This window comes from Pistacia vera, unplaced genomic scaffold, assembly GCF_008641045.1.
Source record: "Pistacia vera cultivar Batoury unplaced genomic scaffold, PisVer_v2 Contig757, whole genome shotgun sequence".
In the NCBI taxonomy this organism is placed as follows: domain Eukaryota; kingdom Viridiplantae; phylum Streptophyta; class Magnoliopsida; order Sapindales; family Anacardiaceae; genus Pistacia; species Pistacia vera.
Genome location: NW_022196620.1, coordinates 898,926 through 913,925, shown reverse-complemented (window position 1 = coordinate 913,925; position 15,000 = coordinate 898,926). Strand labels below are relative to the sequence as shown.

Here is a 15,000-nt window from a genome sequence, read left to right as displayed (position 1 = left end):
CATCGCATTCTACTTCAAACACTTGGTGAGAATTGGGTAGGGCAAGGATGGGAGCTTCACACACTTCTTTTTTATCAAATTAAAAGCTTCATTTGTGCCTTAGTCCACTCAAAAGATCCTTCTTCAAACATTCAGTTATGGGAGCCATAATGGAACTAAATTAGGGACAAACCTATGGTAGAAGAGGCTAAACCATGAAAACTTCTAACTTCCGTAATTGAACCCGGTTTAGGCCAATTATGAATGGATTCTACCTTGGATTGATCTACCTTAATTCTTCTCCTGAAACTACATAACCCAAGAACACCAATTGTCTCATAAATAGCTCACATTTTTCAAGCTTAGCATACAACTCTTTTGCCTCAACAATTCAAGCACTAAGCTAAGGTGTTCTACATGACTCCTCACAAGTACTATATATCAATAGATCATCAAAATATACAACCACAAATTTTCCAATGAAAGGTTTGAGTACCTCATTCATTAACTCATGAAGGTTCTTGGTGCTTGGAAAGGTCGAAAGGCATCACATCCATTCATAAAATCTCCCTTGGTCTTGATGTCGTTTTCCATTATCTCCCTCTCTCATTCAAATCAGATGGTAACCACTTCTTAGATCAATTTTTGAGAAGATGGTTGCACCATGAAGCTCATCCAACATGTCATCAACGTGGAATGGGATACTTATACTTGTTAGTTTCGATTGATGGCCCGACTATCAAACACAGCCGGTAAGTGCCATCCTTCGGGTACAAGCAAGGCTGGAACTGAACAAGGGTCATGCTCTCTCTCACAAATCCCATGAAATCAACTCTCAACTTGTCTTTGAGCTCTTTGACTCTTTGGGATTGCACCTATATGCTGGCCTATTAGGAAGATGGGCACCGGGATCCAAATCAATATGATGTTCTATTCCCCTAAGTGGTGGCAAACCCCTTGGTAACTCACTAGGAAAAACATCCGCAAATTCATCCAATAGATGGTAAACTTTGGGTGAAATTCAGGTTGCTTCTCTCTTGGTTGTCTCGGCTATAAGGAGGGCTAAGAGGTTTGTGTTTTAGGAAAGCTTTTTCTAATTGGGTGCTGTTTAGGAAGAGGGTTTTACGGGTTGGTGCCTTGGATGGTGTTTGGGAAAGTGTGGGGAAGTTGTTTGTTTGTGGGAGCTTGGAATGGCTTGGGGGGGGCAAGGGTGCAAGGGTATAGACTTCTTGTTGAGCTTGATGAGTTTGTATTCTTGTGGCCATCATGGATCACTTCTCTATCATATTGCCATGGCCTTCCAAGTAAAAGATTGCAAGCATCCATGGGATGATATCACAAAGTACCTCATCCGAATAGCTCCTCCAATGGAGAATGGTACGACTACTTGCTTGACTACTTGTATGGTGTCTCCATTGCTCAACATTATAGCTTGTACGGGTGAGAATGATCCACAACCAGCAGCCCCAATTTCTCCACAAGTTTGGTGGAAGCAACATTGGTACAACTCCCACTATCAATGATCATTGAGCAAACTTTTCCCTTGATAGTGCACCTTGTATGGAACAAGTTCTCCCTTTGGTCTCTTGAGGGTTTACTTGAGTATGCAGCAACTTTTTGAGCATAAGCATCTCTCCACTATCAGCTTCCTCAATAACATCATTCTCACTCTCATCTACTTCCTCTTTTTCACTATAATCCCTTTGACAAGCATCATCAATCTCATTTATCTCTCTAAGAGTCATAACTCTTCGGTTTGGACAATTTGCTGGAATTGCCATAACTTGACACTTGAAACATTTCTTATTCTTCAAATCAGGCGCTAGAGCATCATTCTTCACAAAACCTGTTTTCTCCTTGGTGTTTCATTGGTTTGTTCTTATCATAAGCCGTAGGTGCCACATACGGTTTAGTGTAGGAAGGTGAACCCCTTGGTAGTTACTTTCCTTAAAGAGTTTCTTGGGGGCCAAGGACTTCATACTCTTCAATTGCTTTTTAATCCTGTGGACAGCTTGCAAACATCCCCAAAGGAATGGTAAGTTGCAACTCAAGCTTGTATGCAATGCCTTACTTAAACCGCCGATGAACCTTGTAATTGTATGCTCTTTCTCTTTGGGAATATCACTTCTCAACATCAACCCTTCAAACTCTCGAATATACTCCTCAACTTTTCTATCTCCTTGCTTAAATTATGGAGCTTAAGATAAAGGTCTTGTTTGTGTATAGGGCAAGAACCTTTTCTTCAACACTCTCTTCAATTCTCCCATGATCAATTCTAGTCTTCCCTTCTCTTTCTCTTTCTTCCTGTATTTTCCACCACAAGGAGGCATACTCCTTGAACTTTAATAGCTACTTTATATTTCTTTTCATCATTGTAGCCCTTAAATTCAAATACCCGCTCAATTCATGCAACCAATAAATGAAGTCATTTGGGTCAAGACTTCCACTGAATTCGGGTAAGTCTACTTTAAGAACCCTATCATCATCAAACCTTCTCCTCCTAGGCACCGGATTCATAGATGAATCATTACTATCCCTAGGTTTTCCATATACAATGGTGTCTAGGATGGTTCGTTGGTGGTAGTGAGGGCGACCATCCCGTGGGGGTGGTTTGTGGGTTTCCTCAAAAGTGGGGGTGGTTGTGGGTTTCCTAAAATGGGTTTGGGTTGTGAAAAGTTGGCAATATCTTTAGACATGTTAACCATCAATTCCCTCATGCTTGACATATTTCTTTTTACTTCATCAAGCTCTTCTTGAATTTTTTTGTTGGCACTTTCCTATGGTGTTGGGGGTGGAATTGGGGAGGAAGGGGACTTGTTTGCCATGAGAATTGGGAAAATTTAGCTACTGTGAACAGTAACTCTGGATGAACAGTAACTTTTTGAATGTTAAAGAAAAATGGAAAATGGGAGGGAAAGGTCAAGTGTATGAGTTTTGGTGATTTTGGTTAAGTGTAAGTATTCTGTAAATAGTGTTCTATGAATAGTGTTTGTGATTAGGCTAAGGAATGGTGTTTATGGAGATGAGATTAGATTAATTTAATTGTGTTTAGGGTTAGGGTTTGTGTTAGGGTTTAGGGTTGGGGTTAAGGGTTTAAGGTTGGTTTAAGGTTTGGTTAAGGGTTGTTGTGGTTGTGAGGGAATGAGTTAGTTGACTTTGGGGGAATTGGTTAGGGTTTGGGTGAGTGGGCAATGGGTTTGGTTAGAGGGAACAAGGTGTAAGGGACTTGGTTGGGGAATAGTGTTTGATGAGAGAGAAAAATTGTTCAATCACTTGTAACAAAGAGAAATTTTGAAAACACTTAGGCTAAAGAACTCCAAATCGGCAATGTAGACTCCAAAATCCGGCCAACTTCATTCAATCAATCCTAAATCAATCCTACTCTAATCACAACAAGCTCTGATACCAAATGATCCAATTCCAACCAATTTGCAACAACAAACAACACAAAAATGCCATAAACTCAAGCTTAAATTCGGCCAAACACAAATGGAGGCAATGTCACATTACTTGCAATTTTAGGTTAAGACAAGAATGAACACTTCAAGCATAAAGGAATTCTCCACAACTTGAATCGATTCACCGCCAAATCTCCTTGCCAAGACTTGGATAAAGAAATCTCAATAAGAACACAAAGTTCTCTCAATGGTTAAACCAAGTTTTTGATATTTCATCAACTACTTTACAAGGAGAATAGTTGCCTTATATAGGCAATTCAAGGTTAAAAGTGTAATCAACAATTACAATACAAGAAAATGAAAATATAAAAAATTACACAAAATAATTACAGCCTTCCATTCAAAAATTAAGGCCATACCCATTTAATGCAAAAGGGACATGAATCCCTAATTCTAGGGTTCATGTCTTTAACCACCCCATTAGTGAAAAAACTCACTTTATTAGCAAAACTTGATCAATGATCCTAATCAAGTCTACTAATAAGGGTGTAAGAGATGGGCCTTGAAGATTTGCAATTCGATCCAATAGGGTTCAAGTGGACTTTCCCCTTTTGAATGAGAATTGGGCCGAATGGGTTCACTTCAACACTTGGGCTTCTCTTTGGTGGACTTGAGCTTCCTTGTTGGGCTTGGACTTGGAATGGTTTGGGCCGAAGTGCTTGGGCTCTTCTCCCCTTGGAACTTGCTGTGGCCGAATCTCTCTAATGCTTTCCACACTCCACAATCCAAGTGTGTTTAGGACTTGGAGTGAACTCTTTGATTCAACCGAATTAGCAAGTGTTTGGGACTTGTAATTCCTGTCCACTCATGTTTCAAGTGTTTAGGACTTGTAAACGTATCAGGAACATATGCAGAATCAAAAACTTTTGCAGTTTCTCATGGGATTGAATGAGACATATGTGCAAGCAAGAGGACAGATCTTGATGATGAATCCACTGCCTAGTATCAACCAAGCTTATTCCATTTGTGACAGAAGAGAAAGTCAAAGGAGCATAATAGGATCTACCGCATCAGAATCTTCCCTGGAATCCACTGTCTTGTACTCATCCTCATCATCACAGCAACAGTCCAAGGGAAAGAAAAACTGGAATATCATTTGTGAACACTGCAATGTGAAAGGTCATAAGAAAGAAAGTTGTACAGGTCATTGGCTATCTCCTAACTTAAGTTCACCAAAAAAAAATTCAAAGGAAATCAATCTTCAGTCAAAAGTTTCAGCACCATCTACATCTGCAGAGCCTAACATTTCAGGATCCACTCTTAGTATTCTCCAAGGAACAATATGAAGAGATCCTCAAACTCTTGAACAAGATTCACATACTTACAGCAGATGGAATGGTGAATATGGCAGGTAAAAATGTTTTTTATCTTACTAGGTGAAAAACAATCTTGGATTCTAGATATAGGGGTAGTCATCATATGTCCCCTTGTATTGACCTATTATCAGAATTAACATCCTCACTGTTTCTACATCAGTTCGACTGCCTAATGGTCATGTGTCTAAAGTTTCTCATATTGGATCACATTATCTTGCTGCTGACCAGAAACTTACCAATGTTCTCTATATTCCTGATTTTAAATTCAACTTGATTTCAGTTGCAAAGATGACAAGAGATTTGTCGTTTCATCTCTTTTTTCCTAATTTTTGTATACTTCAGGACCTCTTCAGTGGGAAGGTAAAGGGGATTGGAGAGAAGCTGAAGGTTTATATTTCTACTGCCTCTCAAACATCATGCATCACCAGCTGTGCTTCCACATTCATCGGCTGTTCCTAAGGTTCCTCAAGTTTAACAGTACATGAAGAGCCTTCTACTTTGCCTAAACTTGTTGTTTATCTCTATTGAAATGTGGCATAAAAGACTTGGCCATGTGCCTATTCACAATTGAAATATTTTCCTTCAATAAAGCTTACTCATAATGATATACAATGTGTGGTTGATTGCAGAATATGCCCCTTAGCTAAACAAGTCAAATACCATACTTCAAGTATACTAGACATCTCACTTTTGATTTATTGCATATGGATGTTTGGGGACCTTATGCTCATTCCACAGTTGATCATCATAAGTTCTTTCTACTATTGTAGATGATCATACAAGAATCACTTGGGTTTTCTTAATGAGACATAAGTCAGAAACCATACTTCATCTTCGAAAATTGTTTTTGCTGTCCAATCATTTTTTCTTTTCTATCAAAGTCATTAGATCAGATAATGGGGAGAATTTTTTAACACTAATTGCACTGAGCTGTTTACATCCTTGGGCATCTTATCAGAGTTCTTGCGTTACACCCCCAACAGAATGGGGTGGCGAACGCAAACACAGGCAGCTGGATGTAGCTAGTTCCTTGAAAATCCAAGCGGAATTCCCCTTCAAACTGGGGAGACTGCATTCTTACTGCCTGTTATTTGGTGAACAGGTTATCCTCTCCTGTTTAGGCAACAAATCCCTTATGAAATGTTGCATGGCACATACCATCAATTGCTCATCTTCGGGTATTGGTTGCCTTAGTTATGAAATCATTTCACCTCCACATAAAAGTTTGCTAAGAGAGCCATTCCAGCAGTTTTCATGGGATACTCAGCAACTCAAAAAGGTATAGATTGCTGAATTTGGAAACTAACAGGTTCTTGTCGAGTAGAGATGTCAAGTTTGTTGAGAATATTTTCCCTTTTCTTTCTCAATCTTCTTGCAGCTTTGCCTCCTTATCATTCTCCTTCATCTGCATATCCTGATGATCATGAGTTCTATTACAAATGTTACCGATTGATGTACCATAGCAGCCTTCTCCACTTGAAAATTCACCTGTACCAACTACTTCATCTGAGTCCTCTGAACCTGTCCCTTCCCTGCTTTTCCTCACCTACTATATCTCCTCAGTCCTTAGAATCCTCTAGGACTGTTAAACCCCCAATTTGGCTTACTGATTATGTCTCCCCTGCTGCTCATTATGTGATCACCAATATGTTTCTTACAAAACATCTTACACACTCCTATCAGTGTTTTTCAGTGCTATCTCTCACATACATGAGCCTACTACATATGAAGAAGTTGTTCAAGACTCCAATTGGGTGGCTGCCATGCAGGCAGAATTAGCTACTTTAGAGGCTAACAAAACATGGACTTTAGTTCTCTCCACCAGGCAAATCTGCCTAGGATGCAAGTGGGTTATTAAGGTCAAGTATCACTCGATGGCAGCCTTGAGAGGTATAGGCACGACTTGTAGCCAAAGGATACAGCCAAAGGAAGGCATTGACTATATGACACATTCAGTCCAGTTGCTAAAATGGTAACCGTAAGGAGTGTCTTGGCTTTAGCATCCATTAAGGGTTGGCCACTTATGCAAATGGACGTATACAATGCATTTTTACAGGGGGACCTTTTGAGGAAGTTTACATGGAATTACCAAAAGGTTTCACAATCAGGGGGAGCCATTGGTTTGTAGATTGCTCAAACCCTGTATGGATTAAGACAAGCCAGCAGCAATGGAATATCAAGCTGACAGAAGCATTGATCAAACATGGATATCAGCAGAGCAAATAGACTACTCTCTATTTACTAAAAGAAATGGCAATAAGATAGTGATTTTATTGGTTTATGTAGATGACCTTTAATCACTGAAATAATCAAGAGATGCTACAAGACTTGAAATCTGTTCTACAAAGGAGCTTCAAGATAAAAGATCTTGGTGAGCTGAAGTATTCCTTGGCATTGAGATGCTAGATCAAAGGAAGGATTTGGTTATGAGGCAGAGAAAATATGCGTTGGAATCATATCAGAAGTTGGACTAGCCGATGCAAAGCCTGCAAGACTCCACTGAACCGAATTCAAAACTTACTTCATTGTAATATGATCAACAGTTTGACCTGCATCAGAGGATAAGCTTAGAAGATTCATCATTTATAAGGGTTGATTGGTAGGTTGCTTATTGACTATGACAAGGCCTGCAAGGCCTTTTCTGTTCAAACACTTAGTCAATACATGCATGCACCTAAAGAGTCCCACTTAGAAGCAGCATAAGAGTTGTTAGGTATATTAAACAAAGTCCTGTATGGGGTTGTTAATGCCCTCAAGTAATGAAATGAAGCTTGTTGCATATTGTGATTCGGATTGGGGAGTTGTCAGATGAGTAAAAATCAGTGAGTGGATATTGTTAAGCTTGGAGAGTCTCTTATATCGTGGAGTCAAAAAACAGGTACTATAGCTAGATCATCTGCTGAAGTAGATACAGAGCATGGCAGCATGTGTATATGAGATAGTTGGTTACTTGGTGTGTTAATGAATTAGGAATAGAAGAAATAAACCTTTGTTGTACATTGTGATAACAAAGCTGCATTACAAATAGCAGCCAATCCAATGTATTATGAGAGAACAAACACATGGATTGACTGCCATTTTACAAGAGAAAAATCCGCAAGGAGTCATACGCACAGAGTATATTGCAACTGGAAATCAGATTGCAGATATTTTAACTAAAGGTTAGGTGTACAACGCATGAGAAATTAATAGCCAAACTGGGTATTAAGGATATCTACAAAGTGTCAACTTGAGGGGGAGTGTTGAGTTTGTTGAGAAACAAGTTGACGAAAGAAGAAGCAAGTTGATGAAGAAGAAGCTGAGCTGTGAGAATCAGTTATGCTGAGTGCTAAGCTGGATGTTTTAGTTAAGAGTTTGTTATTTTTCTAGTTAGAGTTAGTTAGACAGTTATTCTACAAGTTGTATATATATGTATATGGATGTAAACGTTGATTAAGTAAGAAAATAATTTTTTTCTTCTCTTCATTTTACTTTCAGTACTTCCAAATATATTCTTAACAAACACAAATTTGAAATAAACAAACAACTCAACATTCATGCGGTTAGATATCAGTGTGAGCACAGTGAATCAAGCATGTCATAACATTGACTCTCAAAGTGGCGACATAGACACAAAGGAAGCAAACCTTAAACACTTATAAAAAAAAATATTTAAAAAAGAAATAAGACGAGATGGTCATGAGATCAATCACAAAATTTCATAAGATTTAAGGAAACAAGTCATATTGATCTGATTAGATGACACTCAATTCATTTCTCAACCTTTGAAAGAAAATGCATAAGGAGTATCTCATCCCATGAAATTTCAATAACTTAAAACAATCATTCCTTTAAGTCATACATGATCAATAATAAGCAAGCATTCTTCATCATATGTGTGTGTTGTGTCCTCATGGGGTGAGTATGACTCATTGGTCAATTTTGAATTATGAACAATTCCCCATTCGCTCATTCCCCTTTTCTTTTTATCTATTCTTTTTCTTTTGAATATAATCTCAACTTTTGGTTTCTCTTTCATAGCAATGGAGATTAAATAGGCATATCTCTCCAGAAGGTAGCTACAATGCATAATGTACTAGAATTAATACATATGAGATTAAAGCAACTGTACTCGATGATATATAGTTTTCCACTTCTCTGTTTCTGTCATTCCATAAAACGTTTACTATCACTTTACCTTTCATAATACACTACATTTTATTCATATTTCTTTTAATATTAAAATAACTCTTTAATTAGCCGGCAGATAGTAACAAGTATATCCAATAGCTCAGTCTTCTTCCTCTCTGTTGCTCTCCATTCTCTGTAGAAAAGAGTACGTTTACTTGAATGGAAGAGAGAACTACTCATATAGGTTGAACGAATTACGTGCAAGAGGAGAAGAGATTGCTGCCTCAAGAACAAGATGAGCGGCACAGAAGCAATTACGGAAACAGTAATAACAAACACCAGCATTTCATGGTCAAAGACAATAAAAAAGAATGAACAAAAGATTACAATCATAGCTGCTATTGATGTAGAAAGTGTCAAAAGTCCTGCGGCAAACTTTGCAGGTAACCGAAAAAGGTAATCTTCTTCCTTATATCCAGAAGTATAAAGGGAAAGAAAGGTTATAATTGAGGTAGTGGAGGATATAAGGGATATGGCAAAAGAAACTTTTTGAATGAAAACGGGAACCCCTGCACCTCTTTTGTTATCAGTTGGCACAGTGAAAGTTGCGGTGAAAACCACAGAGGTGATAAGTGTTGCCACAAGCATGCATGAGTTTGCAGTTTCCTTTATCCATTTCTCCCCTACTGCCATTAATTTCATGTGTTCAGCATTAAATAAATCTCTAGGCGTTTTCCCGTCATAATTTTCAGCTTCAGCATATAATGGGTGTACAACCTTATTCACTTCCTACACAATTAATGTTACGGAATTAAACCAATTAATTAATGCAAAAAAAAAAAAAAAAACCATTGGTTTTTACACAGAAAGAAAGGAGTAAATATTTTACCTTAAACCACAACAACTCTCGTTGCAGCTGGAGAGCTTCTCCTGACACAATACTAAGCCGATCAGGCGGTGCAAGCATTCCAGCCAAATGCAAGATATTGTTATCTTCTCTATCTCTAAATGTAGATATAAAATCCTTGAATGAACCTATTTCATATATAAGTTTGAAGATTTCGTCCTGACGATACAGAACAGCGTAATGAAATATGCTGCGGTTATTTTCGTCGACTTTCAAAATCAAACCAGGATATTCATATATAAGTATTTTTAGAAAATCAACATTTCCTTGTCTTGCAGCAACAAATAATAGTCTCCAAGGTTTTTCAATTAGTTCTGATATCTCCAAATCGCCCGACAATATAACTTGTTGCCAAATGCGCTCAACTAGTGTAACAGCTTCTGGGTGCATTTTTTTGTTCTGAACCGTATTGGTACCTAAAACTGTGAGTATTGTATTAGGTGAAGCCATGAGGCTGAGATGATCAAGGATGAAATTGAATTCATTATAAACATATACATAATTATGAATTAAATAGGTTGAACAAATTAAACAGAGAAAATGCATATGTACTTGTTGAGCATGTAGCTGATGAAGAGCAAGCCAAGCATATTGAAAACATATTGAAAGTCTTAAAGATTAGTGTACTAACGTAGATTGAGGCATCCCTTTAGAATTCCTTGCTGACTTTGTTTAGTAAAGTTTGTAGAAGTGGCAGGTTTTCGAGCCAAGGCATGCAATCCTGTCTCCCCGTTTTCATCACGAGCAGTGGCCAACTCTGGGTGTTCTTCTAACAAATTCAAGGCAACATCTGGAGTACACAATTCAACTTCAGGGATAATCAGTTTTCAAAATAGTAATACAGCAAATGCAGCCTACATTATGCAGTCTTAGTCAGATATATTAAAAATCTAAGTGTATGTACACTAAATTTTTTTATCTGTGAATAAAGGGTTGGCAACCAGTCGTTAACTTTACGTTTACATTTTGGCTAGCTCATGATAGTCGTTAATTTTTTTAACATTCACAACTGAATATGAATTCATTAGCTTCATTTGGTCACAGTGCTTACCATAAATATCGGAGTTTATCAGAGTGACAAACAACTGTGTGCGGTCGTCATCTGACATGACATCAGTAGTGATTCTATAAAGGTATCTTACCATATTTCTATGGCCCAGATAAGCTGCCATGTGAAGAGGTAATTTGCCATCATTATTTCGGATCATTTCCACGGAATAAGACAATACATCAGGCCTAAATATCCCATCATGAATTTCGTGCACCACTAAGTTAAGGTTACTCGAAGCAATCACTTGGGCAAGTTCCACATTTCCTGTTGCAGCAGCAAGAAAAAATGCTGTATTTCCATCTGCATTCTTCATAGCTAAATCATATAAATTCATCTTCTTTGCCAGCTTTTTCACAAAAGCAATGTGCTCTGCTGATACTGAAATGTGGAGGGCAGTATCGCGTTCCTTTGTAATCCTAGCTGAAATTTCATTTGGATGTGCTCTATAAATATAGTCAGCCACCCGCCAATCACCTTTAAATGCAGCTCGGTACAATTTTAAGTGTCTAATTCTCGTTTCCACTGTCCATATTTGAACCAAGAGAAATTTTATCAATAATATGTTTAGAGTAATACTACACATACAATATTTTTATACAATATTTTTTATACAATATTATGCTGTAAAATATGATTAGTTAATTTTAAATTAAAAATAAACTTTCATCCGATCATCTTTTGTCACGTAATGTTGTATGTGTAGTATTATACATGTGTTTAATATTTTAAACAAAATATTTTTGGTTCTAGAAAGAAGGCATTTTAAAAATAAAACTTTTAACACTAAGGTTTGTTCTTATCTCTTTCTTCACCTATACTCTAATCTCATTTTTTTCTTCAACTCAATTATACATATAGAAAAAATCAAAGTGATTAATAAAATAATTGAGTAAGAATGCTTAAACATGGATTTTAAAATAAGTTATAGAAGAGATATAATCAACATCAACCCAAACTCCTTAGGATAATTATTATTAAATTAAAGTTATTGAAGTATAAAATTAATTATAAATTGAAGCGTATAAACTAATTTATCAACAAAGTGGTTTATAAATTAATAAAATTAATGTATAAATGGAAAAAAAAAAAAAATTACCGACTGATTCAGAAGAAGAAGATATAGAATTCGTTGGTGAAGAACCGAAACTTTCCCATTGTGTTTCATCTATCTCCTCAATAATTCCATCTGGTTCCACAATGGTCAAACAGTTGATAAGAAAGTTTCGAATAAAAAACAAGTTTTGTTAGCGGGAAATTTTTTTGATTGGTTAGGGGTATAATTTTGATACTTAATTTCATTTATTACAATTGTCAATGTATTTTAAAAACAGAGATAAATTTGTCAAATTAGTGATTGAAGTTTAAAAAGCTTTTTCATGGGGAAATCACTGTGTTCGGGTCTTTAGAATTTAGATGCATTTATTATTTTATTGAGGAAAACCTTTCAATTAAACTTAGGCTGACTTTATGATATTGAAGTCATATATTTTCCTAAAAATATGCAAAACAGGGAAAGAGAGAATAAAGTTATGCAAATTTATAAGGTTGTGACATAATTATATATAAGAAAATGTCTTCTTAATGATTTGAAAATAATTAAATGCATCAATGCCTTCAAGTCATTAATGTAGCCAAATTCAATGGTTCTTTTTTTTTTTTTTTTTTTTTTATAAGATAACCTTGATGACAGTAGAACGTTTTTTATGAGGAAAAAGACATCACACCTGATAAAATGAAACATAATGAGCCTTGACCTTTAAAACAAAAATACTTGTGCAGATAATTCAGGATTTAGATACCGAATAGGATCAGTGTGCATTTAGATATTAGAATATTGCTCACATTAACATTTTATTTTGGAAATACTAATTATAAAGCTATTATTATGAGACTTTTCTCTTGTTATTATTTGTTTAAAGGATACATCGATAAACAAGAAGAAACCGGGGCGGTAAAATGCTAAATTAATTCTAGCACGAACTGAATCGCCATTATTTTGTNGGGCATGTTTGGCTTATTATTTCTGCCCATATTCCCAATCTTATTCTCCAAATAATGTTTGGCACATTATTCCAGAAATATTACCCTATTTTTTTAATTACTTTTAGACCCCATAAGGTTATTAATTTCATTAAATACACCCTGAAAAAAAAAGTATAAAAATTATCAAAAACACCCTCGCGACCCATACTTGCCAGATTCCGGCAACCATCGTCGGTGGTAGCCGGAATCTGTACAACGGCCTACCTACCGACCAGAAATGGCCGAAAGTTCACCGATCTGGCCTTTTCCGGTCAGATCCACCACGGATCTGGCCAGAAAAGGCTAGATCTGTCCGTGAACGACGACCAAAGAAATGGCTGTCGTTGAGATCAACGAAGAACAAATCTTGGCCATCGTTGACCGAAAACGACGGGCATATCTTTGGCTGTTGCTGACGGCCAAAGATGGCCGTCGTTTTGGCCTTTTCCAACCATCGCGGCCACAACAAGCCGTAGATCTGGCCTTTTCTGGCCAGATCCGTGGTGAATCTGGCCAGAAAAGGCCATAAGGATGCGTTACGACACAGATCCGATCGGTCTGTGTCGTAACGCGATTTTTCGGCCAGATTTCGACAGTGGTGGTCGGAATCTGGCATTGCAGGTGGTGGGGGTGTTTTTGTCATTTTATATATTAGGGTATTTAATTAAATTAGCAAACCTAGGGGCTTTTTCATAAATTTTTAAATTTTATTTCGTAATACTCTCATATCCAATTATTCAATATTATTCTCAAAATCCTATCCAAAATAATAAACCAAACGTACCCAATTATTTCCATATTTCTTTTTAACTTTTTACTTTACTCTCAAACAATACATGAAACTCAACCAACTCCTCTCGGTGAGGACAAGTGATTTGATAAAAACTTTTTAATATATTATTGAATTAGTATTGAGTTCTAACTCTTTGTTGGTTGTTAATAAAGNTTATTATTTGTTTAAAGGATACATCGATAAACAAGAAGAAACCGGGGCGGTAAAATGCTAAATTAATTCTAGCACGAACTGAATCGCCATTATTTTGTATATTTTGGCTTAAAAAATTCCTACTCTTTGGATTTGAAATAGAAGAGCTGAATTGGCTCTGTAACATCATCGGGTCAGTACCGAAGAATTTTGGATATTCAAAAACTGAATCATAATTTAAAAAAAATAATAACACTAACAATAATAAACAAATTTATTTTCTTGTTTCATTGTAGAAATAATGAGTTACCTGCGGCCTGTTGTTCATCAGGAGCAACCACAATCTCCACATTTTCTCCGCTTTCCGGTGCAACAATAATGCTTGCGTTTTCATCATGATCAGCAGACATTCGTGGCAAACCTACAACAAATCAACTTCATACTGTCCGACGTCGGTTAACAAGATATTAAATAGGGTACTCAACAAGTTAACAAGATATTAAATATGTATTATCTGAAAGCTTTTTTTTCACTTACCTCCTTCTTGTAGTTACCGAAACTAAACTTTAGAATAATGAAAGCGCGCAAGTGCAGAGAGCGACAGAGAGAAGATAAGGAGCTCTGGGCTGGGAAAGATTTTAATTAACATACTCTTTCAAATGGAAAGCGGAATGATATTTTTAACAGCTCTGGTGGCATTGACCAAGAGGAAACTTCATAGTATATAGATACTCAATTGACGTGGAACCGTTAACCTACACTCATTCAAAGAGAAGTCAGATGATACCGACACCTATTCAAAGAGAAGGCTGATGATATTGACCAGGTGGAAATTTTGAAAACCTGTCGTTAATTAAAATTTTCAGGCAATATTATTATGTTACAGTTTTCGTAATGTCACCCGTCCTCAATACTGATTAATTCTTTTACTAGTGAGTTATGAGTGGATTGAAATCTTAAGTGGTTACGAACAATTCAAAAATAATAATAATAATAATATTTTACAGATAACATAAGAGGTATTTGTCTGAATTTATATGTTGATCGAACTAGTTTATAAGTTTTAAAATAAAGCTGACCTTTTTATTTATAATTTTTTTAAACTTATAAGTCAAAAGAAATAAGTTGGGGAGAAGGTATTTTTTTTGTCTTTTGGGTGCTTATAAGCTACTTTGATCAAATATATTACTATATTACCCATTTTTTATTTTAAAATTCTATTATATACCCTT

The 15,000-nt window shown here is 36.4% G+C and overlaps 1 protein-coding gene across 2 annotated transcripts; it reads right to left on the bottom strand.

Annotated features, from left to right (window-relative positions):
- Window positions 1–8,860: 8,860 nt before the first annotated feature.
- Window positions 8,861–14,202, bottom strand: LOC116115895. 2 transcript variants are annotated; one of them, XM_031402024.1, is made up of 6 exons: window positions 14,079–14,202; window positions 11,918–12,007; window positions 10,822–11,343; window positions 10,402–10,560; window positions 9,753–10,192; window positions 8,861–9,652 (listed from the first exon to the last, which is right to left on the bottom strand). In XM_031402024.1, the coding sequence occupies exons 1-6, from the start codon at window positions 14,176–14,178 to the stop codon at window positions 8,972–8,974; spliced, it is 1,992 nt and encodes a 663-aa protein (XP_031257884.1). In that variant the 5' UTR covers window positions 14,179–14,202; the 3' UTR covers window positions 8,861–8,971. The 2 variants fall into 2 exon arrangements, with proteins under 2 accessions (XP_031257884.1, XP_031257885.1); XM_031402025.1 differs by lacking the exon at window positions 14,079–14,202 and having other exon boundaries at window positions 11,922–11,995.
- Window positions 14,203–15,000: the final 798 nt, after the last annotated feature.

Coding starts and splice junctions, on each gene's coding strand:
- LOC116115895 (XM_031402024.1), bottom strand. CDS start 14,178: ATGTCTGCTGATCATGATGAAAACGCAAGCATTATTGTTGCACCGGAA. Junction 12,008..14,078: donor TGATGAACAACAGGCCGCAG/GTAACTCATTAT, acceptor TTGTGGAACCAG/ATGGAATTATTGAGGAGATA. Junction 11,344..11,917: donor TTCTTCTTCTGAATCAGTCG/GTAATTTTTTTT, acceptor AAATATGGACAG/TGGAAACGAGAATTAGACAC.